The sequence below is a fragment of the Cydia strobilella genome, chromosome 20 (genome assembly GCF_947568885.1).
Source record: "Cydia strobilella chromosome 20, ilCydStro3.1, whole genome shotgun sequence".
Taxonomy (NCBI): domain Eukaryota; kingdom Metazoa; phylum Arthropoda; class Insecta; order Lepidoptera; family Tortricidae; genus Cydia; species Cydia strobilella.
Window position 1 is genome coordinate 11,587,978 of NC_086060.1, and position 25,864 is coordinate 11,613,841.

General features: G+C 37.2%; 1 protein-coding gene across 1 annotated transcript in view; it reads right to left on the bottom strand.

Annotated features, from left to right (window-relative positions):
* Window positions 1-2,315: 2,315 nt before the first annotated feature.
* The window catches only part of LOC134750676 (sodium-coupled monocarboxylate transporter 1), a 55,099-nt gene continuing 31,550 nt past the window's right edge, over window positions 2,316-25,864 (bottom strand). The window contains exons 3-12 of the mRNA XM_063685909.1: window positions 12,052-12,194; window positions 10,498-10,700; window positions 9,555-9,686; window positions 9,003-9,202; window positions 8,321-8,480; window positions 7,799-7,929; window positions 7,317-7,567; window positions 6,204-6,337; window positions 5,581-5,756; window positions 2,316-5,249 (exon numbers count right to left, since the gene is read on the bottom strand). Of these exons, the coding sequence (XP_063541979.1) occupies window positions 4,879-5,249; window positions 5,581-5,756; window positions 6,204-6,337; window positions 7,317-7,567; window positions 7,799-7,929; window positions 8,321-8,480; window positions 9,003-9,202; window positions 9,555-9,686; window positions 10,498-10,700; window positions 12,052-12,194 (1,901 nt within the window). The 3' untranslated portion in view covers window positions 2,316-4,878. The remainder of the gene's footprint in view (window positions 5,250-5,580; window positions 5,757-6,203; window positions 6,338-7,316; window positions 7,568-7,798; window positions 7,930-8,320; window positions 8,481-9,002; window positions 9,203-9,554; window positions 9,687-10,497; window positions 10,701-12,051; window positions 12,195-25,864) is intronic.

Below are 25,864 nucleotides of genomic sequence, written 5' to 3' on the forward strand. Positions count from 1 at the left end.
GTTTACATATAAATTTAAAATTAAGAACTGGCTAACTACGTTGAGCTACCATGACACTGAAAATATTTTAAGACCCATTATTTGATTCTGACATTTATTTATTAACTAACTAGTTGTAAATGTTGTAATCCACCCAATATGTTGACATAATGTAATTTATTTGCTTCACAATATCTTGACATAGTTTAATTTATTCTATAATTGTTGAATTGCTTTCGATTATTCAAATATAATATAATATTAAACCTCATCTGGATAAATACCTATATGTATACTTGAAAATACTATTAATTATTTTTCCTATTGCATGCGTGTTGCTTTCTGTAAATTCTTGTAAGGGACTCGGCAGGACAGGCTCAGCCTAGTGTCAGAGTCACTGTGAAAAATTTGTTAACAATGTTTTCTGGCAATAAATATTTTTGTATTTTGTATTTTTTTTGTATAATTAGCTCAGCACGTCTAGCACACAATCGAATTCGCAAATGAGTCTCAGCACTCCTAGTAGGTATTTAAACATCAACTCTATTAGTATATTGTTAACCAAGGGATGAAAGGCATCTATTTTTGACATTTTCACCAAGAGTTCGCGTCAGAATGGGTCTTTCACCCGAGTTAAACACTACTTTTCATTTCAAATGCGAAGAAAATAAAGTTAACAATATTAGAATGGAAATTATAAAACAAATCCATTTTGAACCGAATTTTCATTGCTTTTCTTTAAAAAAGTTGAATAAAAAAAACGTAGGTATGTGCAAAGTAAAACGTCTGAGACAAATTTGATTATAAAGATTCCGCTATCCGTCTGTCCGTCTGTCTGTCACCAGGCTGTATCTCATGAACCGTGATAGCTAGACGGTTGAAATTTTCACAGATGATGTATTTCTGTTGCCGCTATAACAACAAATACTAAAAACAGAATAAAATAAATATTTAACTGTGGCTCCCATACAACAAACGTGAGTCCGACTCGCACTTGGCCGGTTTTTTCTTATATACGAGAACTGCTGATGCGTGCGAGCCGCACTGTCTTGTTAAAGTCGTATCATAACCATATCAATACTAAAACAAATTGTAAAATCTTACCACTCAGGTTGATATGTGAGCGTGAACCCGAAATCACACACGATCGGACAGTGTACACTGTACATAGATAAGCCTAGGCGTCTGTAAACGACCCAGATGATGTGAAGAGGAACACTTACTGCTTACGAGACGACTCCGATCATGGTTGTTCAAACTACCTCTCTCAATTAGCTCTCAGGTGACTGACGTAGCTAATTTTTCCATCGAAAAATCCGTACATTAGGTGCCAGTCAGCGCCTCTCCAACGTATTTATTGTAAATAATGCTCAAAATTACTGCTTACGAGACGATTCTGAGGGCCTACTGCAAACTGAAATTCGCAAATTGCGGGCATCATTCTTTGTCAAATAGCCGGGTACAGTGGCTCACTCAATCTAAGTCCAACATGATAGAGGCGATATTGGGGCGACTGAGCCACTGTTCGAGCTGAGCCACTGTTTCCTACACTACCCTATGTATTTATCAACATAAATAGGTACCAATGCATATCTCCGACAAGTATCCATAGTAGGTACAAGCAAATAAATCTTTGATCAAAGCAATAAAAAGCAATTTAAAACGCGTGAAGTATAGTGTAAAAGCAGATTTCTTTGAGAACAAGAAGCGTGTTTGTTCGGGACGCTTTGAGACTGATTTTGTCGCCTCAGCTTTGGCTTGGGTTCTTTGTCTTAGGATTCTTTGGTTTTTTTAATGGACAAGTAAAAGTAAACATATCTAGAATATGCAAAAAATTGTAAAGGACCACGTCAGCTTGAGAAGAGTATTGGGGATTCTTAGTCAATTTTTGCGTGATAATTCTAAGAAAAAATGGTAAGACAAGATTTTGATACTATCCTGTTTATCTACTAACTTCCTAAGCATGTTTATAAATAGATGTTTATGTTTTCTTAATAATCAAAATTATTTTTCTCCAGGCAACAAAGACCCATTATTGCATCTGACATCAAAACGATATCTAAATGATGTCAGTTAATTATCATCGAATTGTTCTGACACTCAATAGCTAGGTCGAAACATGAAACATCTCACTGCAATATTGTCTAGTCTTGAAACCAGTCATATAGGTAGCAAAATGACGTAAAATGACGTCAGCGACGTCATAATGACGGCATTATTACGTCATTATGACGTCGCTGACGTCATTTGACGTCATTTTGCTACCATACCCTCTGTAACTAAGACTGTATTCATCTTCTAAGGAGTTACATAGGTCTTTGATTAAAACCAACAAAAATAATCAAAAATATTTATTGCACTTTATTATCACAATAGTATCATAATAATTATTACAAAAATATTGGCACTCAGTCAAACATACACTTAATTGAGTTTTTTTATTTTATATGATACAGTAATTTATTCTTATTCAGTTCTTATTTCTAATAGTTAAAACTTACGCGCACTAAACTAACTAATACTGAGAAAGATCACATAAGTAAATCTATATTTTCGCAGCCCGTTTTATGTTTTTTATTTAATGTCTTAATCAATTCTAGGTTAAATAAAAATTACATTCGGATGACGACTGCAGCAACATTACTGTTGCGATTTTACTGTTATGGCCTTGACGCTGGCGCTGTCATTGTATTTTTTTTTATATAAAATGAGTGACATTTATTGCAGAATTACTGCAGCGATTAGAACATTTAAACTATATAATACTCTTCATCAAGGAAATTGTCAGTGTCATCACCCGCTTTATCCTCCTAAGGCCCAGCCATACAAATGAAAAAAAAAAAAAAAAAAAATTTGCCACTGAAATTTGAACCTATAGTGCAGGGAATAGGGTTGATTTTTATTTGTTTGAAAATTTAACGAAACAAAAGAAGCAATTATTCCAAGTGAATATGGTTTAAATTTCATTGAACTGAAGAAGTAGGTACTATGGGTAGGACCTTGGGCCTCCGGGGGGCATGGTGGAAGAATGAATGCGCGAGACCATGATGCCCCCATGCAACGTCTGAGAGGGTGACGCCGCAGGGGATGTTAGTGCGTATTTAATTCTCCTCCCCATCCTCTGGTTAGAGGAGGTACGGGAGGAGCGAGTCCCACATACTTCCCCCCCAATGAGCTTCCCCAGCCCGAGGGTGAGATGCGTAAATGCATTTACCCCTGTGTCAAAAAAAAGGACCTTGGGCCTTAGGAGGTTATTACTGCAGCAATAACGTTGCAATAATTAAGGTACCGTTCGGATTCAGACTACACCAGCTTTACTGCTGCAGTATTGCAGCGCGACATTACTGACAACTGCATTGCTGCATTGTCAAAAATCCAGGCAGTAACATTGATTTTGACATTTACGGCAGTAATGCAGTCGGCAGTAACTGGTGCTGGTATAGTCTGAATCCGAATGTCACGCCTATGGACAAATGCGCCTAACCTAGATGCAACAGATAGTAAATCGCTCCCGTTCCTCCTCTTACCTCCACCTCTTAACCATTTACTTTCTGTTGTACCTATGGTAGGCGCAGTTTGCTCGTATGGACGCATTTTGCCCGACTGAATAAGAAGAATTATGTTGTTTTTGCAAATGGCCAACACCTCAGAGCAGTGATTTTTATTAACAATCATAATACATATTATGATAAGATTAAAGTCTCGTTTTAATTTAAGAGTATGTCACATTAAATATGATTATGATAATGAATACGACGACGATGATGTGACGATGAACGCGTTGCTGAGTGGAGACCACTTCAGCTTCACATCTCTTTTTCTGTTTTATTTACTTCTTCCTTGAACTTCTTATCTGTCTTATTTGTATTTTTGTCTGAATAATTGATTTATATTCTATTCTTTTATATGCAGGAGTGTCCCAACGGAACGATGAACGCGTTGCTGAGTGGAGACCACTTCAGCTTCACATCTCTTTTTCTGTTTTATTTACTTCCTTGAATTTCTTATCTGTCTTATTTGTATTGTTGTCTGAATAATTGATTTATATTCTATTCTTTTATATGCAGGAGTGTCCCAACGGAACGATGAACGCGTTGCTGAGTGGAGACCACTTCAGCTTCACATCTCTTTTTCTGTTTTATTTACTTCCTTGAATTTCTTATCTGTCTTATTTGTATTGTTATCTAAATTATTTATTTTTTATCTATTCTTTTCTATTCTAAATTTATAGATCATAGGGCCAGGCCAGACCCTTTGACTTTGATAAATTATAACGAACTATTGGATCACACGTTTTCAACATCCTCTACACGCATTTTACTTAATTACCTAAATGATTTAATTAATATTTAAAACTTATAAATAAGTCATTTATCAGCACAAATACTGAAAGCCTATATTCTATTATAAATATTAATTCGACAAAGGCACTTAAAGTACCACAGATCAACATAAGTAAACTAAATATTAAAATGGTTAATTTAACCATTCTATAGCATAACTAAAGCTTAACACTCAAAGCACAGAATAGTACAAGCAGTACTTGTAGCTCATGGAGCTCCAATGTGGTACGGACTATAATATTATCTGCGCCTTGTGTGCGGTTCACAACTAAAAATGCTTTACGTTTAAGGCAAGTCCATTCCATCAAATTTAAAGAACCATTCTAAGAAAATATTGCAACCTTCAATTGATATAATTAGGTTTGCGTTAATAGATACGAATACCTACTGAGAAACCAAGTTGAAATCTAGCTTTTTCATCAGTTCTCAAAACTTCTGTCTTCAAATCATACGTTTCAAAAGTACTATCATTAACTTTGCCTTTTCTCTTCTCAGTAATATTCCCTGTGTCTTATAACAATAACATTCTATAACAAATCTCTTAGAATAAATGTCATCACAACCGTGTCCTAACCGGCAGTGGTGATTCTCTTACGTTGGTATCATAAGCATCAAAATGTCTGCTACTCGTCGTTGCAAAAGCAGCCGGACTTGGCTCTTCCTTTGGCTGTGTTTTTACAGTTGTTATAGCAATCTTAGCTGGACTTAAAAACGCCTTTTTAATATCTACTGTCGGCGCAGCATCTTTACTACTACTCGTTGCAAAAATTGGATCTGGCTGTTCTTTTTCTCGTCGTTTTACAGCAGGGCTAGGAATCTTGGCAGGGCTTGTTTCTTTTAAATCTTCGGCTAATGTGACGTCAGTTTTTTCACTGGAGTCCTTTTCTGGAGTTTTGGCTTTCTCGTTGCTGTAGGTGCGTTTTTTTCCTGGAAAATTCAGATGTAAAGGTATAATGAACAGTGTTAAGTAATGCTTAGTGTCAATAAAAACACATTTCTATTTATTTTACTACTGTAAATAAAATTCCCTTCAGAATATTTATAATTTTTTATTTAATTTATTTATTTGGGATCCCATCTTGTTTTTCGGTTTAACAGGTATCTCTATATCTACCATCCTCCTATCCGTTACTATTTGGACCACAACACATAATTGAAAGCGCAAAGAGGGACAGGAATAACTCAATGAAATGATACTTTTACCTATTATAAACACTGTGATTTTAGACAATGCTTAAAATATTCAATAGTTATATACCTGGCATCTTATTATAAATGGTAGCAACAAGTGGATGCAAGAGACGCTCATCGAAGACATCCGCATCAGTACTGGTGATGGCTCCGATGATGCAACCGATGATGACGCAGGTGAATGTGCCGATGACCGCGTACCACATGTAGGACACGGAGTACATGCGGTGGAGAGCCGTGGTGCTGGGGAAGATAACGGGAATATAAGAAAAGGACAAAAACAGGGGACCATTATAAAAACCAACACCGGCTCAGCACATATCGTGCTACTCTGGACAGCGAGTCACAATTTGCATGGAGATAAATGTTATAAAATGAGAAAATAGAAATATACGTAAGAATAAAGATCTTAATGTAACGACATTCCACGATTAGACCCACTTCTCGATTTCCGATTGATACATATGTAAATCGAATGATAATGCAATATTATGATGACATGGAGCTGATCTGATGATGCAGACATGGTGGTCATGGGAACTCTGTGAGTGATAAAATAACGCAAACGAATTGTCTTTGGGGTTGATCCGGGTCTTGATGAGTAATAGTTGCCTGTAGAAAGAAAAGTACAGTCAGCGATTAAAGCTTGTACCAAAAATGAAATTTTTGCCAATAACGTTTTCAACTTACAACGCAGACTCCTGGGGAACGTACACGCGACTCGTGTTCATGTTTTGCAGCAGGTGTTCCAGCTGCATCAGCGTCTGGTTCACTCCGACTGGTAGTGGTTTGTGGAACACGTTCATCGTTCCGTTGGGACACTCCTGCAACATCGTCATTCATTATCATATTCAATGTGACATACTCTTAAATTAAATCGAGACTTTTTAATCTTATCATAATATTTGTTATAAATGAAATTAATGTAATATAGGAAGGAAAAATTGATTGAAGTCCTCCAGTGGTTGTAAAACGACAAATTAAAATATTCTCATAGAAAGTAATTTAATTTGTTCTTAGGGTTATCATAATATTAATTATATCTGACTCGTAAACTTTGTATTTTTTTTTTCTTTTGACGTCTTTTAAATAAAGTTGACAGGAAACTAATTTTACCCCCTTATTCATAAAACTTTACAAGCCTCAAATTAGTTAAATTATTCTTACAAAAACATATGGTAAATGACAGATTAAGACAAACGATTAATAATTTATCAATTTAATTTAGCGGATTGACTTTTTTCACTTTTGTCGACCTGTCTTCATAATTAAAAATCACAGTTATACCTAGTGAAAAAAAAAACAAGTAAAATATGAGAGCAAATACAAAACACCTGACTTGTGTAGGATGTTTTGCAATATGGAGGTATGCAGAATATTTTATACAAATTGATAATTATAAAAATAAATTCAAAAATATTTCATTCGATTTTCGTCCTTTATAGCAATATAATATAAGTTTAATTTACCTAGAGGTTGTCTTGATTACTATAATATATCAAGGAAATTCAAAGACGTCAAAAGACAAAGGATAAATGCAATTTATGTACCTGCTTGTTAAGTTTCGAGGATTATTAAGCCAAAAGGCTATTTTAATGATTTGAATCTTTAGAAGAATCTGATTATGTTCCATCTTTATTTTGAGAATGCAACCGACAAATCTTCTAACTGTATTTTTTTATTTTAGGCATGTGGTGTTAATTTGCGTTGTTAGGTTAATCTTTTCTTTCAGAAGAAAACTCTTAAAGCGATGGTATGAATATTTTCTTATAAAATATAAAGGTATAATAAAATCTCACTCACATCAACAGACAACGGCAGCATAGCCACACTGGTATCCACATATAGCAATCGTCCAGCAGCCATCCACGTGGTTATAAAATGTGCTGCGATCATGCCCCACAAGGCTCCTTTGCCGTTGGCGATAGGGCACAGTGTGGCGAGGACGAAGACCCCGAGTAGGGCTCCTGAGGTGGCGGAGGTGACGAGCATGGAGCCCTCGATGACACCACCGACCATGCCCACGCAGAGGGATAGGCACATGATTATGATGGCTAGAAAGAGGTAAGATTCTTCAAATTTTTTGAGAGCTTAACAACTATAAATAAGCTATAAACATTTTCATCAACGTCTATTTAAAATAACGAGAAAGGTATTATCGTTCACGAAGTCAAAAGGTTGCCTCACACAACGAGAACTTATAATTGTATTGTTCTTGGCGCTGTACATAACTATGTATGATAGGCACTCAACAACTTTAAGTATCATTGCTAATAAGGACTTACCATAGATCACTCCAATGATCTTGATCACAGTAAGCTGCTGCTTATCAGAGATGCCTTGGAATGCTGGTGCAGCAGACACAAAGTCTTCCCACGTCACCGTAGCCAAAGAGTTCACATTGGATACCAGGAAGCTGAAAGTGTGTGAAGAGATTTTTAGTAACAAACCTTCTTGAATGAGAGTAATTACCCAAATTACACATTCTTGGTGATTGCGGGATTATAGTTCATAGGTAAAGTATGAACTTCATTGTGATCCTGCGATTAATCTGTGATTGATCGCTATAAACTATAAAAGAAGCAGTTCTCAATAGCAGTAGTTATAGGGATCGATATCTCTGAAAAGATTTAAGGAATTCACTACGTTGGACCTGCTTCACAGTACAAATAACTTTTAGAAATTGCAAATGATGAAGCAGCAGCTCTTCAAGCAGATGACATTCCAGCTTCTTACTGTTACTTCCTTGGTTTTGTCAGAATTTGTTTAACTGTTTACAATTGAAACTGGACTCGACCCACACTTACCTCAAAGCTCCGTTGAACAAGCTTCCCAGAAACAGTCCCAGCATCCCAGGCAGGAATCCAAACTGATCCTGCACGTAGAACGGTAGGACCTCATCAGGAGCTGCGATTCTGCCGGACGTCAGAGGGTCGCAGTATCTGTAGACAGCGTAGAGCGCCATACCTAGAATGTTATAATAATATTATGGGATCTGTAAATTAATTATTTTATATCTGTGAATAGTATAACCCGCAAGGTGGATGGTAAGAGACCAAAATGACCTAGTGCTAGGCTCTGATTCGAGTGTCAAAAGAACCACGGAAGACAGCTAAGATCGAAGCTACTTCTCTGGTCTATAAAAGTATTATCAGCGTCGTTGCTAAAACCAAGCTTCTCTCTTCTAATTTTTCGAAGGAAATTTAGAGTCAAGCAGATTCTTTACATCCATTTACATTTTCCTTCCACAAGACACAAACTTTTTTCTTTGGATAACGGATAAGCGCAGTTAAATTTAATGTCCTACCTACTTACCTTCACTGTATACGTATAGGTACCTACAGTCGTCTCATTTGTCGTTTCTCTCATAACAGAATGGTCTTGATCTTTAACTGTTATCTCAACAATTGGAACCAAGCTTATTTAAATCACTTTACTTGGTCTGTTTAACTTATACAGTAGGTGTGCCATTACAAAATGTTGACATACCAACAACCCAAGACATGCTGAAGAGAACCCCCACAGCCGGGACATTAGCTAGCAGGGTTCTCCGGACTCGAGCTTCACTATTCATGGAACAGTAGCGCTGGACGAAGGTCTGTTGACAGCCATAGATAGAGAGAGACATGAAGAGTTGGCCCACGATGGCGGAGAGGGTGTCTACGCGGATGGTTGGATCCCAATGGAATCTAAAAAAAAATTGGTACGGTGGAATATATTTTTAATGCTAATAGTCACACACCTTATATTCTTCATTTTCCTCGTGTTTTGTCCCGGCTTTTTGCCACGCGTGATGGGAGCTTAAATTATGATTGTATTTTACTATGTTTGTAGTTTGGTAACCACAAATTATTTAAGTTTGCTGCTTGAAAATGCACATTCAGTTAAAAGGTTTACCATAATTATTATGTATGGTCAAATTTTTTCGTGTCCACACTTTATAATATTAGTAGAGAGTCTATTTATGCTTAAAAGAGAGATAAAAACGTTAACTAGTCCCTATAAATCAACAAAAAGCAACAGGATAATGAAGCTACTTACTTGAAGAACTGTAGCCTTCCTCCGTCTATGTTGTCTTCTAGAACCTTCTGCGGGCCGCCGGCGCGGATGGTCGCTTGGATTATGAAGGCGCCGCTCACTATTATCATTGTCATGGTTTGTATCACGTCGGCCCTGGAAACATTGAAGTAAACATGTTTAGAATTTAATAATAATCATGCAGCATGAATTTGAGAGAAAGTGCCAAAGAAAAATGAAAGGTCTGCATGAGAAGAAGTCAGATAATATTTATCAATGAGCGCTGCATGTAAAGATCATTCAGCAAAAGCTACCGCTGGAATGAAAACTTTCCTCTTAGTTTCCTTTGCCTTATCCCAATGGAATGAAAACTTTCCACGATCAAAATTAAACAATCACTTAAGCCTTAGAACCCAAACTCACTTGATAGCAACAGCTGCGAGTAGTCCTAATAGATTAAATACTATTGACACTATTACAACCGCAGTAAGCGCCGCAGCGGATGCCTAACCTAATGAGCAACGACGGCATAAAGAGCAACCGTTGGAGCAAAGATAGATATAACTCCCTAATAGATGGATACAGTCTAAGGAAAAAACGTACCTCGAAAATCAACAAAAATTTGATTCTCGTTCAGAGGGCGCTACTAGCTTTGGCCTACTGTCGTATAGATGCCGTTGACGGTTTCGTTTGTTATTTAACAATTTTAACGCATATCAGTGAAAGAACATGGGTCAAAATCATAAAAATAATTAATGCAAATAAAAAAATCATTTATCCATATTTAAATACATTTTATCGTATTTTTATAAATCTTCATTTTTAGTTTTAAAGTGTGTCGACAGATGGTAGTGAATTTACTGGGGTTACAAAATTTACTATGACAGTACCGCTCTAGTATAAGTTACTCTATGGTTGGAGTGAACAAAAATAAACCTTTATCTCAATCCTTAAAGCTCAAACTCACTTGATAGCAGCCGAGAGTCCCCCAAGCAGGTTAAATACGATCCCAACCGCCGTGAGCGCAGCAGCTGATGCCCAATGAGGCAGTGCTAGTACCGCGTGAAGGGCAACCGTGGGAGTATATACTGTCACAGCGAGGTTCAAGAGTTGGCGGATGAGGAACGTGGCTGCGGCCAGTCGGCGGACCCAGGCGCAGTGGAATCGCATCTGGAAGTAATACAAAAAGCCTTTAGATGATGTGAGAACTAGCAATCTTCATTGTATAGTGGTATTTTATTTGTCGGAACGAATTTATGGTACCGAAGTACCACCTAAGTTAGGTACCATGATAGGTACCATTATTGAAACCAGGGGATCTATCTTTGGACCAGTGCACAGATATTGTGAGCGTTTGTGTCGTGAGACAATAAACATTAAACGTAAACGGGTAGTTTCAAACCGCAAGCGTAGCGAGTGGTTCCAAAAGTGAAATCTTCAGCGTTGCGAGGTTTTTAAGCCACGAGAGTTAAACAAATTTTGATACTGTGTGAAAATATTTTTCACCACACCAACGCGAGGATACTAACTGTAAATCATTACAAACAAAATCAAACGAAATAAAAACGAAATGAACGTTATGAAATATTTACCATTCAAAATTATAATTTAAAAGTTAATTCTACCAGTCAATATAAGGAAACAACAACTCAAAACTTGCATCAAATTACTTTGCCACTTATTTATTTATACGAACTGGTCTACCGCGTATTAATTTCATTGTTTTTACCTTAAGTTTTGACGTTCAAAACGCGAGAGTTTAAAGTGTTATACTTTGCCACTCTTGTGGATGAAATGGAACTTTCTCATCAGATTTTGAACAATCAAGAGTCTTTACGAGATGGCGTAGTGAAAAATTAATCAATCCCTTGCGATTATTGGCGCGCGTGAAATGCATTGCGAATCTTGTCAAGGTCGGTCGTATCATAACATTAACAAAATATGCAAATCAAATTAACATTATATTAATTAAAATCGGCCTCCAAGGCGATGAATTTTTTAATTTTTCCTTAATTTAGAGAAGTAAATAAATAAATAAATAAATAAATATTAATATTTAACAAGCAGAAACGTCTGCGAACGATGCTATTAAGCTTAGAATAAATATAAAAGTGGAAAAATTACTGCCTACTTGAACTCACGGCTTCTGGAATCTCTAATTTAGAATGGGATAGCACATCGTAACTGGTGAATTTCCAATTTCCAATATGACTTGGAACTCCGGTGGCCGTTTAAGAAGTGTAACACTCTTACGGTTGATGTCGCTAGGGTCCCCTAGACCTATATAGTGGGAAGATTTGCTGACTATGGATGAGGTCTTGGTGGCTCAGTTGGCAGAGCGCTGGAGTATCGATCCAGAGGCCGTGAGTTCAAGACAAGTCTCACCCAAGGCAGTAATTTTTCCACTTTTATATTTAAATAAATACTTCGAGAAGGCTGGAAGACCGGGAAGCTCTTGCTTCGCAGGCAGCGTCACTACCGACTGGACTAGGGGGACAACAAAAAAATCTTTAAAAATCACCTGTAAGTATTCGTACACGGAGTTGGTCTGGAGTCTGTAGTAGACCGGCACGAAGACCCAGCAGACGAGGGGGAAGGCCAGGATCATCCCGTACAGGGTCTCCCACATCGCGGACCCTCGGTACACCAGCTCTGATGGAAAACCTAGAACAACATAATATAATTGTTGTTTAATCATTTTTTAGGGTTCCGTACCCAAAGGGTAAAACGGGACCCTATTACTAAGACTTCTCTGTCCGTCTGTCTGTCTGTCGCCAGGCTGTATCTCATGAACCGTGACCGAAACAGTTGAAATTTTCACAGATTATGTATTTCTGTTCAAAAACAGAATAACATAAATATTTAAGTGGGGCTCCCATACAACAAACGTGTTTTTTTTTGCCATTTTTTGCGGAATGGTACGGAGCCCTTCGTGCGCGAGTCCGACTCGCACTTGGCCGTTAAACACTTGCCCCCTTATTTATAAAACTTTACGGGCATGATTTAGTTAAATTGTTTCATCCCTTTCTTACAAATACATAAGTGAAAATGACAGATAAACAGACAAACGATTCATAGCTACTAATTCAGGCCACTAATTCATTTATGAATAACGCCATGAAGGATTACACGTGTATAAGTAATTTATTAAATTCAGTTAATATGCATCTTCACTTGTTTAAACACGTCCGTTTTTTATTTTTACCTATGTGGCTTAAAAGAAACAAACTTCAGCGGAACTTTAAATTTAGACCTCATTAAGAACTATATAGAGTTGACAATTCAGTAAGTCGTCATAGAAAATTGTTATTATTAGTGCTCACATCAGAAAGATTAAATCCGTAACATGCAGAAAATTAATTTCGTTCGAACTGACATTCTTTTGCGCACTTGATTCGGTGTTAAAAAACAGGTATGCGGATAATTATGCAGAAAAATAAGCAGATAAATTAGTCATATGATATGAGGTTCGTATCATTTACGTATACAGACAGCGAATTATTAAATACTAGCTTTTGCCGGCGACTTCGTCTGCGTCAAATCAGTAACAGCAGCTAGAGTAAGTATAGCGCCTGGATAAAGTGTAATAGCAATTATTCAATTTGAGCATAAGCTTAATTGTTTACATCAGTTATCAGGCAATTAATTAACCCTCTCAATTCCACCCCCCTTTTCACTCTCTTTAGGAATGATTTCTGACATAAAACTAAAATATCTCTATGCCAAATTTCAACTAAATCAGTTCAGCGGTTTAATCGTGAAGAGGTAACAGACAGACAGACAGACACACTTTCGCAATTATAATATTAGTAAGGAAAGGATGTAACATTTTGATTTTTACTATCGAACATGGAAAGGTAGCCTATTGAGACGTGAAGACTTCTACATAAGTGTTTTGAATGATTCACGGTTAGTAAAAAAAAAGAAAAAAGGAAAAGGAGGAGGAGGAGGTAGGTTAGGAAAGGATAATCACGGTCTATATCCCGGTCAATATAAGTCTAGTGAGACTTCAACACTTAGTATATTCTAAGATAAACATCTGTTTTCTTCAATTCACTCACTTCACTTATAAAATAATTACGCGTTCCCAAGAAAATCTATTTATGTCCCAAGAAAATAATATAATAATCTAAATCAAGCCCATAAAACCACCTATGTGAAAAATTTCCCTAATTTGAATTTCCAGTTAAACTTCAAAATGGCGAAGTGGTTTTGAGAATATTTTTGTGTTTTGCTCATTAATGTTGTTTAACACAACTGGTACAATTTGGAGGAGGCTTTCACCGCACAAGGCGGCCCTTACACCTAAAATATTAATAAAAATAACTTGAAGTAAGACATATTCTAACACTACTAACAAATGAAAACTAATAATTCAAAGAGAACAAAATGACGTGTGTATAAATTGTAAGGGATAAATAAAGTTTAAAATAAAATAAATAAATAAATAATCTAACATTGATAGCTTTATTAATTTATTGTATTAGGCAGTAAACTAAAACGTGATGGAGCTAATAAGGAATTGATTGATTGCTTACGACATGCTTACGACTACAGTTCGGTTCGTATGTATCTTGTAAACATGGTGTTTTCTGGATCACGTGGCCGGCTAGGTGGGGTTTCAAGGGTTTCTAATCCTCGACTAATTTTCATTCATTTGCTTTTCGGTCACGTGTAGGTTTTATGGTATGCGTACAGCTAAGGAGGCATTTACGTAGGCCATTGAAATGGTACTCTATTGTTTCACATAAAGTTTTAAGTCATAATGTATTGATAATTTTAAAACTAACACGGGTTACACGGGACTTAATCGCGTACAAACTTACGTTTATTTATGGCCTGACGTTTCGAACGTGACGTTACGTTCGTGGTCACAGGCAGACACAACGACACGAACGACGACGACGAACGTCACGTCACGTGACGTAACGACTAATAAGAATCTGACAATCATTATGATTATGACTTTCAATAATTATGTCATACAAACGGTCCATTGAAATGCATAAAAAATGCATTTGTTTAAAAATTGGGTTTTATCGATCATCTAAACTACCAACGGTACGAACGTAATGACCGACATCTTCAATAATTCAAATAATGGCTGTAGACTCTAGTTCCTCATAACGTGAAATAAGAATTGAAACGCCGATTTGCAACACAATTATATTATTAATAAATTAGACGCGTATACATGACATGTTATTTCTTTGAAGGATATTGCAAAAGTAAAAAGCTTGACAATGGCCGCGCTTATATAGGTCGCAGGAAACCCGTAGCGCGCGATGTGTGCAGCGCAGCGCCATCTACCATGAAATTGAGTATGCTTTCTTGCTTGCCGCAACATACTCCCGCCTAAAGAATAGCAGAATCCTTTCTTCTCACATCTGGTAGTGGACAGAGCTTCGAAATCGAGCGGGTTAGCACTCCAGTTGCTGTGCGGACTTCGTAGACTCGTGTCACGTTGTCTTGTCCAGGGTGTTTCTGTACAACTCTACCTAGTAGCCATTTACTAGGAGGTAATCTATGATCCTTAATTAGTATGAGGTCTCCGACGTTAAACTCTTGTTTTCTGATTTTCCACTTCGGTCTCTCTTGTAATCTTGTTAGAAATTCAGTTTGCCATTTTCTCCAAAATATTTGTAGCATTTTCTGAATGTTTTGCCATCTTGATAATGAATTTGTCTTATGTTGTGTTAAATCTCTCTCCGGGATGGTGACTAACGGTTCTCCGACAAGAAAATGTGCTGGTGTCAGCGGCTCTAGGTCATCAGGATGATCGCTCAGTGGTGATAAAGGTCTTGAGTTCAGACAAGCCTCGACCTGGTTCAAAAGAGTTGTAAATTCTTCGAAGGTAGGTGTAGCGTCTCCGAGAGTTCTCTTAAGATGAAACTTGATACTCTTGACTCCGGCCTCCCACAATCCGCCATGGTTTGGTGATCCAGGAGGGATGAACTTCCACTTGGTGCCTTCTGTATCTAGTAGGGCTTCTAGTTCAACAGGGATTGTTGACTTGCCAAGTCTCCAAGTCTCTAGTATTTCTTTGCTCGAGGAAATGAAGTTAGTCCCGTGGTCACTCCACATCTCCTTGACGAATCCTCTTCGTGATGTAAATCTTCTAAATGCTGCCATGAACGCTTCCATAGACATGTTGCTCACACATTCTATATGTATTGCTTTAGTTACCATGCAGATGAAGATGCTTATATATGCTTTGAAAGTCTTTGTTCCTCGTCCAGGGCTCATGCGCACGTTTACTGGACCTGCGAAATCTACACCAGTTGTAAGGAACGCTCTTGACGGCTTCACTCGTATCTCAGGTAAGTCACCCATCAGTTGAGTTACTGTCTTTGCTTTTTGTTTAGCACAAGGAAAGCAATTTCTCACGTATGTTTTTATAGTGTTTCCTGCGTCAATCAGCCAGTATCTTCCTCTAAGATATGTAGTCATCAGTTGAGGGCCTCCATGCAACGTCTTCTTGTGTGCGTCGTTAAGTAAAAGTGGTATCAGTACGTTGTTCTTGGACAGGATAATTGGATGTTTGCTCAGGAACTCTAAATCTGCATGTTTCAATCTTCCTCCAACTCTCAGGATTTGTTTGTCATCGAGAAAAGGCGTAAATGACAGTAAACGACTTCTTTTCTTCAATGTTGTGTGATTTCTTAGAGCTTCGATTTCTTGTGGAAATTCTAGTTGTTGAGAAAGCTTGATACATGTTGTAAGTGCTTCTTCTCGCTCATCATGAGTTACATATTGAGGTAAGTTTTCTTTTACATGTTTGTTTTTTAAGATAAGCCATCTTCTACAGTAGGCTATGACTGAGATGAGTTTTCTCAATGATGAATATCTCTTTGAAATTGTAAGTATGAAATCTTCTGTCTTCTGAGTCTTCTCTGACAAGGTAGTAGTTGCGCATTTGATAGATTTTCTTGTTTCTAGATCTGTATCTTCTACTTCATAGTGTTCTCTTCTCCATTCTCTTTGATGTAAAAATGTTGGGCCTTGAAACCATAGTGTATGTTCTTTTAATTTCTCAGGTGTGACTCCTCTCGATGCTGGATCTGCAGGGTTTTCTTTTGTGTTCACGTACGACCATGTTGTATCTATGTTGTTGTTGATTGCAATGACTCGGTTTTTCACAAATGTTGTCCACTTCAGCGGGTCTCCGAGAATCCAGGCTAAGGTTACTTTTGAATCTGAATAAGCGTATGTATGGTTGTGCTCGATTCTCATAGCTGTAGCGACGTGTTTCAGTAGTTGGCTCAGTAGCAGTGCTGCACTCAGTTCAAGACGGGGCAAAGTGAGTTGTTTTTTCAACGGTGAGATTTTTGTTTTTGCCATGATGAGTGATATTTTGACTTCTCCGTCTGGTTGGATTACTTTGCTGTAGACTACTGCTGCGTAGGCTGACATTGATGCATCAGCAAAGCCATGCAGTTCTACTAACTCGCTGTTGTTGGTCGTTCCGATCCATCTCTCAAGCTTCACGTCTGACAGGTGCTCTATGCCTCTGCAGAAAGTCTTCCACTCTGTCTTCAAGTCTTCAGGTAACTCTGTGTCCCATGATAATTCTCTTGACCAGGTCTTCTGTAGAAATATTTTCGCCATGGCTACAGATGGTGCTAGCCAACCCATTGGATCAAACAGGGAAGCGATGACTGTTAAGACGTTTCTCTTTGTTACTCGCTGCTCAGATAAAGTGTTGATTTTGTTTGTTACTAAGAGGGTATCTTCGTTTGAGTTCCAAGTGATTCCTAATGTTTTGATTGTCTCTTTTTTGTTGATGTCTATCTCAGAATTCTTCGCTCTCTTCTCTGGTTCTATTGTGTTTATGAATTCTTTGCTGTTTGAAGACCATTTTTGTAACTCGAAGCCTCCTCTTCTTAGTACTTCTGTCAGTTGACGTTTAGCCTCTACTGCGGTTTCTATTGTATTTCCCCCTGACAGTACATCATCCATGTAGAAAGAATGGTTGATGATTTCTCGAGCTTGTGCATAATCTTCTGTGTTTGCCTCATCGATTGCTATCTGTCTCAGGGTTTTGATTGCTAAGAATGGTGCACATGCTGTTCCGAAGGTTACAGTTAGCATTCTATACTCTCTTATGTCTTCATCAGGGCTGAATCTCCAAAGTATTCTCTGAAAGTCTGTGTCTTCTCTTCTTACAAGGATCTGCCGGTACATTTTGATGACATCGGCGACAAAGCAGACTTTATGCGTTCTCCATCTCATAAGAATGTCTCGAAGATCTCCCAGAAGTGACGGACCAATTAGCAGTTCTGAGTTGAGGCTTACTCCGTTGGCTCCTCTGCATGAAGCGTCATAAACTACCCGAAGCTTAGTAGTGTCTCTATCTTCACGGATCACAGGATGATGTGACAGGTATACTCTTCTGTCTGGCTCTCTCATAGGTTCATCTCTTTCAACTAATTCCATATGTTGTAACATTATGTACTCTCTCATGACCTCATTGTAGGATTCTCTCAATTTTGTGTTTGCTTCTAATCTTCTCTCAGTGCTCATGAATCTTCTCAGTGCGATTTCTCTAGAATTCTCTGGTAAAGTAGGTTTGTCACACTTGAATGGAAGTGATACGATGTATCTTCCGTTTGTATCTCTTGCTACTGTATCTTGATAAATGTTCTCAGCTCGAAGTTCTTGTGGGGTGAGAGTGTCGTTTTCCTCTGACTCTAATCTCTCTGTCTCCCAAAATTTTTCTACCATCTTCTCTAATGTTATGTTCAGATGCATGCTTTTGAACTCTCTCATGTGGTTGTTGTTCAACTGACCTCCTGACAGGATGTATCCCAAGCGAGTTTGTTGTGCTATGGGAGTACCTGGTTCTCCTTTAATCACTCCGTTCATCAAAATGTCTGTGTAGATGTGAACTCCAAGTAGTAGATCAATGTTGCTTGGTGTATGGTAAGTTGGGTCTGCAAGTGACAAGTATTGCAGATGACTCCATTTCTGTGGACTGATTGGGACTTCAGGCATAATGTCGGTGACATCTTGAACAATGTAGGCTGTGCAGTTGACTTTGAAGTTGTCATTGAACCTTGAGTAAACTTCTATATCTGTAGCGGACTTGATTCTTGTTGACATATGACCCACTCCGGTAACTAATCCATCAGCTGGTTTTCTTCGCAGCTGTAATTGTTTGACAGTTGCTTCACTTATAAATGATTCTTGTGAACAGGGATCAATGAGTGCTCGTAGAACTTGTATACCATGGCCAGTCTTAATGTTTACTAGTGCGGTAGCCATGAGCGCAGTATGACTCTGAGTGATAAGGTAGTTTCTTATTTTTGGTGTATCTGAAGGTTTTGTAGTAGTCTCTTCTCTCAAATTTGTAGCGGTTTCTCTCGATGTAGATTGTATTGGATTTTCTCTCTTCTCAGTTGGTTGGTTTTCAAAATGAAGTAAAGAATGATGTCTTTTTTGGCAATGATGACAAGATACTCTGGATTTACAATTTTTCACATTATGTTTTGATGACATGCAGTTAAAGCAAAGTCTTTCCTTTTGGACATGTTGAACTCTGTTGTTGACATCTAGGTTTGCAAATTCTTTGCATAGATAGGTGAAGTGGTTTTGTTTGCAGTAGGAACACTGTATTGTAGTTGTAGCGGGGCTTGTTAGAAAGGATCTCTGTCTCACGATAGCTCTCTCTCTGTCCTTCGAATAGGTTGTAGATGGAACCATTTCTAACACTCTGAAACGTGTCTCTAAGAAGGTTGTAAACTTCTCTAGTTTCGGCAACTCTTGTACAGGTAGCGCTTTTATCTCCTCTTCCCACTGTTTGCGCGTCTCGTCATCCAATTTGTTGAGTATAATGTGAATCACGATAGTATCCCACTCATTAATCTTTACGTCGTTGTTTTTAAGGCTGTTCAGGCATTCTTGGGTAGTATCGAGTAGCTCTCTGATAGATCTAGATGTGCCGTTGTACACTTTCTTTTGATTCATAAATCTATTCAAGATGGTATTTACTATCATGCGTTTGTTGTTGTACCTCTTGTCTAAAGTTTCCCATGCAACATCATAGTTTTTCTCGGTTATTTGCAGATGCTTCAATAATTGTTCAGCTTCACCGGTGACACTTGATTTCAGGTAATGAAGTTTTTGTACCTTGCTCAGCGATGTTTTATTATGAACGAGCGACGTGTACAGGTCTCTAAATGACGTCCATTCTTGATAATCTCCAGAGAATTGGGGCAGGATCACTTTTGGAAGCTTCACCTCTTGCGTAGAATGCTTGTTTACTTCCGACGTTGACTTGTATTGCGGTTGCGATTGCGGTTGCTCACTCAAAGTTTCGGATTTGTTGAATAGCTCGATAGTATCCGATAACTCTCCTTTAATCACAAAATACTCTTCTTCTCCATTGGAGTACAAGTCGGTTGTGAAGTAATTATGCTCCTTTTTCTGAGCCGTAGTTGCATATTTCAAGATTTGGAAATGGTTTGTTTGAAATTTCTGCCAATACTCGTTCAATGTATCAATTCTAGCTTGTACATAGCCTTTCGTAATACGTGATTTTCCTTGCTTCTTGAAGTTTATCCCGATCTTTCTTATTAATTCGTAAGTAATTTCTTGTTCCGACACGTAAGTATCCATTTTGTAGGTTATGTAGTAAAATCTTACGAAATATCTTGAATCTTCACTCTTTTGGCTTGAAAAACACTAAATGTTCGTAGCTTTGCTCGTTTTTACACGTTTTCTTCAAAATTATTACGAATCTCGATGTATTTTCACAGTTTTATGTCCATTGTTTACACCGAAGCGCCGACTATTTTTACGAAAATCACTCAATTATTGTTCTCGCGGTACTCGATATGGTTATTTATTGTATTTATGCACTGAAACCTCGTAAATATTATTCATTCATCGTTTATTTCTCGTATTTTTAGTATTTTTTTCATCATTGTTCGTATTTTGTTTTTTCACTCTTGTTCCTTCTTCATTTATTTTGTTCTAGAATGTTCGATGCGTGACGTCTATAATCTCTCAAAATTATTCTTATTTCACTGCGATTGTTCGTTTTTCACCACTAATTCACTATATTTCCGGCTCTAATGGACCACTTTGTAGACTCTAGTTCCTCATAACGTGAAATAAGAATTGAAACGCCGATTTGCAACACAATTATATTATTAATAAATTAGACGCGTATACATGACATGTTATTTCTTTGAAGGATATTGCAAAAGTAAAAAGCTTGACAATGGCCGCGCTTATATAGGTCGCAGGAAACCCGTAGCGCGCGATGTGTGCAGCGCAGCGCCATCTACCATGAAATTGAGTATGCTTTCTTGCTTGCCGCAACAATGGCTTCCATCAAATTTATGACGATTTCGTCAATGTCAAAAGTATGCTCAATATGCTCATTGAGCATGACGTTGTTTGGTAGTTGCTTTATATAAAGTGATAGCTGGACATTACCAATAGCTACAATGAATAGGGTAGTAAATGACATGTTGAATTTTATAACTAAATAGATAGAAAATGAGCAATTTGTCACAATAAATTGGAAACTTAAAAAATACATGGGAATAATAAAAATACAAGACTCTTTCGAAAAAAAAACTTTTTTTTAACTTTCTAATAGGGAAAAAAGGTTACCATTCGATTCCTTAAATTTAATTAAAAAATATTGTAATGCAACAATATACATACACGCAACATTTCACCGACAAAATTGCAATTTCCTTGTTTTCCATACACCGAAACGGCTTCAAAGCAAAGCGGCTTCTAGGCAAAGTGACGCAGTGACGTCACAATGTGTTGCCATTTGTGTTAGAGTATTTGCTCAATAAAGTGGCGATGCCAGACCTTGACCTTCATTTGTGACTTTTGTATTGCACAATGTATGGGACAATGGGTCCCATCAAACATCTGATCCTCAAAACAAACGTGATCGACTGATACCATTAATTTTTTTTGTCAAGTACCCAATTGTTGACTACCTATGGAATGAATAATCGAGTTTCAAGACTTATTCTTCATTAGCTGGACACTTCTTAGTTCATTGCATATTAAGCTATTAATGAGCGGTATTCGACATGCGTTAAGTGACGTCTCGTGTTGAACTTCAGTTGAACGGAAGAAATCGTGTGTTGTCGAATAGGTAAATTCGCTGACAGCAAATGAACATTTCCACACTAGAGGTGGGGCGTTTTACTGGAATAGATTTTGGAACAGGTATTTCTTAATGGACGATCTTTAGTTTTGTCGAGTATTTAAAAGCACGGACTTTAATTGTTGAAATATAACAAATATGAAATTTCCAACACCTCGTACAGCCATTCTTACCTTTACTTTAAGTAAAATATTTTTTTGTTAACTGACAGTCTGTCAGTGTGTCTGTTGGAACAAAAAATAATGGAGGTAATTTTTACGTTGTTAATATGTCAGTTGATTAATGGACTTGACTCAAAACGTCACGATACGTCAGATCCCTACTAATAAAAAGTCGATATTTGCATAAATAACCCTTATTTGTAAGACGCTTAAGCACGGGAAGCACGTAAATTGCCTATTGGGGGTCGTACTCGTAAAACTGGTATTTTTATAGAAACGTACTTTTGGTACGCACTTTGCCTACGTGTCCCGGCTCTAGTCAGGATTCTAGTTGTCAAATGCATGAAATGATCTCAAAAGTAGACTTTTTTGTCGATGGGTATGGCCGCCATATATAGATTTATCACATTCAAAAGGGGATTCTACGGCATAGAGTAAACTGCAATTTTATTTTTCCATACTATTTTGATTCCTCTACTGGACGCAAGATGGAGTTATAGTCAACTTTCGATCATGGCGTCATAAAAATAAACCGCAAGAACATGACATGCAGTTGCGTGGGTGTAGATCTATCATGAAAACGAACATGTGACAATAATCTATGATTTAAAAAAATACTTGACAATTAACATAAAGTAATACATATACTACGAAATGTCAAAAAGAAAACAGATTTATTATTATAAATATACAAATTATATAGGTATAAATTTTGATTTTTAAACCAATGGTTGTGGGTCCTAACCCCGGCTCGGTTCTTGTAACTTGTGTGCAAAATACCAATTGCTTTTCGGTTAAGTAAAATATCACGAGGAAGACGGACCAATCACAATCAGGTATATTTTTCCCCTCTGGGTTAGATGGCAGTGAGACAGGGCGAGATAGTGAAGAATGCGGCAAAATAAGCATTTATTGTGTTGTTAGTAGTTAGTAGACTAGTTTTTTTCTAAAAATGAAAACTGACGCAACAGCAAGCTCATAGCTATGAGCCGGAGTCTGTTAGGTGCAGGCTTAAGGGCTAATCCCGTGTGAAGCGGAGCGTCGGCTACATAACTGCTGGTTGCATCTGCGTACCAACACCAACCTCTTCCAACTCATGTTTACCTCAGCTCCTTTGATTAATAAATTAAGGTAAAATTCTTAAGAACACTTGCCTGTGCTATACTCTAAATTGGACGCTATGACTAATTAGTTTTTATGCAACGTGACGTGGGGTTTTTAATGTTGAATTTTCAATGGCATATAGGACAGCCGGTCGTATATTGACTCAGAAATTTATATTTTCTCAGTTTGAATGAACAGCAAACTGGAGACTGAGATTTTATTATTATAGGACATTCTTACACAGATTGGATTGACTGAGTCCCACGGTAAGCCCAAGTATGCTTGCATTATGGGTACTCAGACAACGATATATATATATATATACATGTATACAAATGTATATGTGTATATATGTATACAAATACTTAAATACATAGAAAACACCCATTACTCAGGAACAAATATCAAATATGCTCATCACACAAATATTAAATGCCCTTACCGGGATTCGAACCCAGGACCATCGGCTTAACAGGCAGGGTCACTACCCACTAGGCCAGACCGGTCCTCGTTATTAATTTTAAACTTATTATTTTAGGTGTTCTTAAGAAAAACAGTCTTAACAGACATTGACAGAAAATTGGGATAACCCTAATACCAGGTGCGTCGGACTACGCAAAATGGAGGATTCCATACCTACTTCTTCTACCATGTAGATATATCCATATGACAAACAAAGCAACAAAAAAGCCAAACAAAAATACCGTATCTTCGCAGCACTACACTTCAGTCCTTTTTATTAGAAAAGTAATATGTTTAGGTACCTATACCGGCTATACCTATACCTATATGCAAGTAATTTTGTTCTGTGAAACTTATTAGTAGATTGTGTCACAAGGGAGCAAAATGACATATTTATGGCGAGGGCGTACAATTGAATCCTAAACGAAGAATAATAGAATCCCGAGAGTAGCGAGGGATTCTATTATAGAATCCTGAGCGTAGTGAGGGATTCAAGTGTGTTACGCCCAAGATGGAAATAATTTTGCTGCCATGTGACACATATTGCTTTTCACATCACCTATGAGGTAATTATAATGTTTAAAAATATTATTTAAGCTAAAAAAATAATGCGCAAAAAAATTTTGAAATAGTGTCCTAGAACAGAAAAGTGTTACTTTGATCCCTCCTAGCAGGGAAGAAAAGTGCCACTTTGATCCCTCCTAGCAGGGAAGAAAAAGCCCTTTTTCTAATTGGTGATGTGAAAAATAATATGTTGTGTTACGTGACTTACGAGTAGGTAACTTTGGCACAATAAAGCCTACATCCCAATAAGGCCTATTAGTTTACCCTCTTGGTTGGAAGATCAGATGGCAGCCGCTTTTGTAAAAACTAATGCCTACGCCAATTATTACGCTGTGACAAAATGCTGGTATAACGCGAGGAAGAAGAACTTAAAGAATATTTGGCTAAATAAATCCTTAATATTGTCTTCGGTTACCGCGATAGTTTACTCATGAAATAAAACTATGAAAACGGATTATATCGCGTATATCGAATTTATAATACATCCCGACGTATCGAACCCTTTACAGCGTTCGTGGTCAACAAAAAAACAATCAAATCTTGCAAGTTAAATTTGGCCCACTTCTCGGGTGTTCAATAAAGCTGAAAATTTGCATACAATACAATATTATTATGGTACCATCGAGCTGATCTGATGATAGAGACAGGAGGTGGTCATTGGTGGCCAAATTTTATTATTTTTAGGATATTTGTTTATTTTTATTTGTACTTTTGACATGAAATCATTATTAATATGAATAACAATATTGTGACATCTTTTTAATTCGTCAATTTTATTTTATTTAAAATTTTACTTAAGTATTTTAATAATATATTCATTATTCTAAGAACAAATTAAATTACTTTCTTGTGCAAATATTTTAATTTGTGTATTTTTTTTACAAGTAGTCACACTACTATTTAAACTATAAACGAAATAAATATCATATTCTTGGAAATTTCGACCCATGCCACCGAGCCCGGGTGGCCGAGCGGTTGAGGCGTCTGTCGCGTAAACGGAGGACGCTGGTTTGATTCTAGCCCCGGGCACTGGAGGCTTTGGTCATTTTTTCCTTTGTATATGATATTTATTTCGTTTAAATTCATTATTTTAATTTTAATTAATTTAAATTTTATTACAAATCTTGTCCAAAGTATTGTGTCGATTATTTATTATAATGTTTTATGGAATTTTTAAATTTCTGAAATAAAAAAAAATATTTATTGGAACTTTGTGATAAAACAACGCAAACTAATTGTGTTTGAAAAAATTTAAAGTAAAATACAGGCAGCGATAAAAGCTTGTACCAAAAATGAAAATTTTGGCAATCGAAATCGACACGAGTTCCTACTTTTCGCTCTTGTATCGTAATGTATTATTACAGTACATATGGTGCTACTTTTTCGCACTAGTGTGTAAAAGAGCACTTTTCGTGCATATGTCAAAAGTTTAAAGAGCCATACTGTATATACTGTAAAACATTGTACGATACACGTGCGAATAGGTAATTCGCAACTCGTGTCGAATTAAAACACTCCCTGCGGTCGTGTTTTAATTTATCGCCACTCGTTTCGAATTTCGTCTTTTCCGCACTTGTATCGTAAATAACTATTACAGTACATATGGTGCTACTTTACCACCCTAGTGCGGTAACTAGCACTATACGTGCGTATGTCGAAAATTTAAAGGGCCATAATTATGTCCTGTAAAACGTTGTACAATACACGTGCGAATTTCCTACCTTTCGCACTTGTAATAATTAGGCGAGTATAGTCGACGCCAACCTTAAAAAAGCAAAGGGGATTTTCCAGAGAGCATGATGAACTAAACTTGAAGTTGGCAGTCTACGTAGACGTTAGAGTCAAACCAACCAAAATTTGCAGCTGTCATTCAATTAAAATTTATATATGGCAATGTTTTAGCA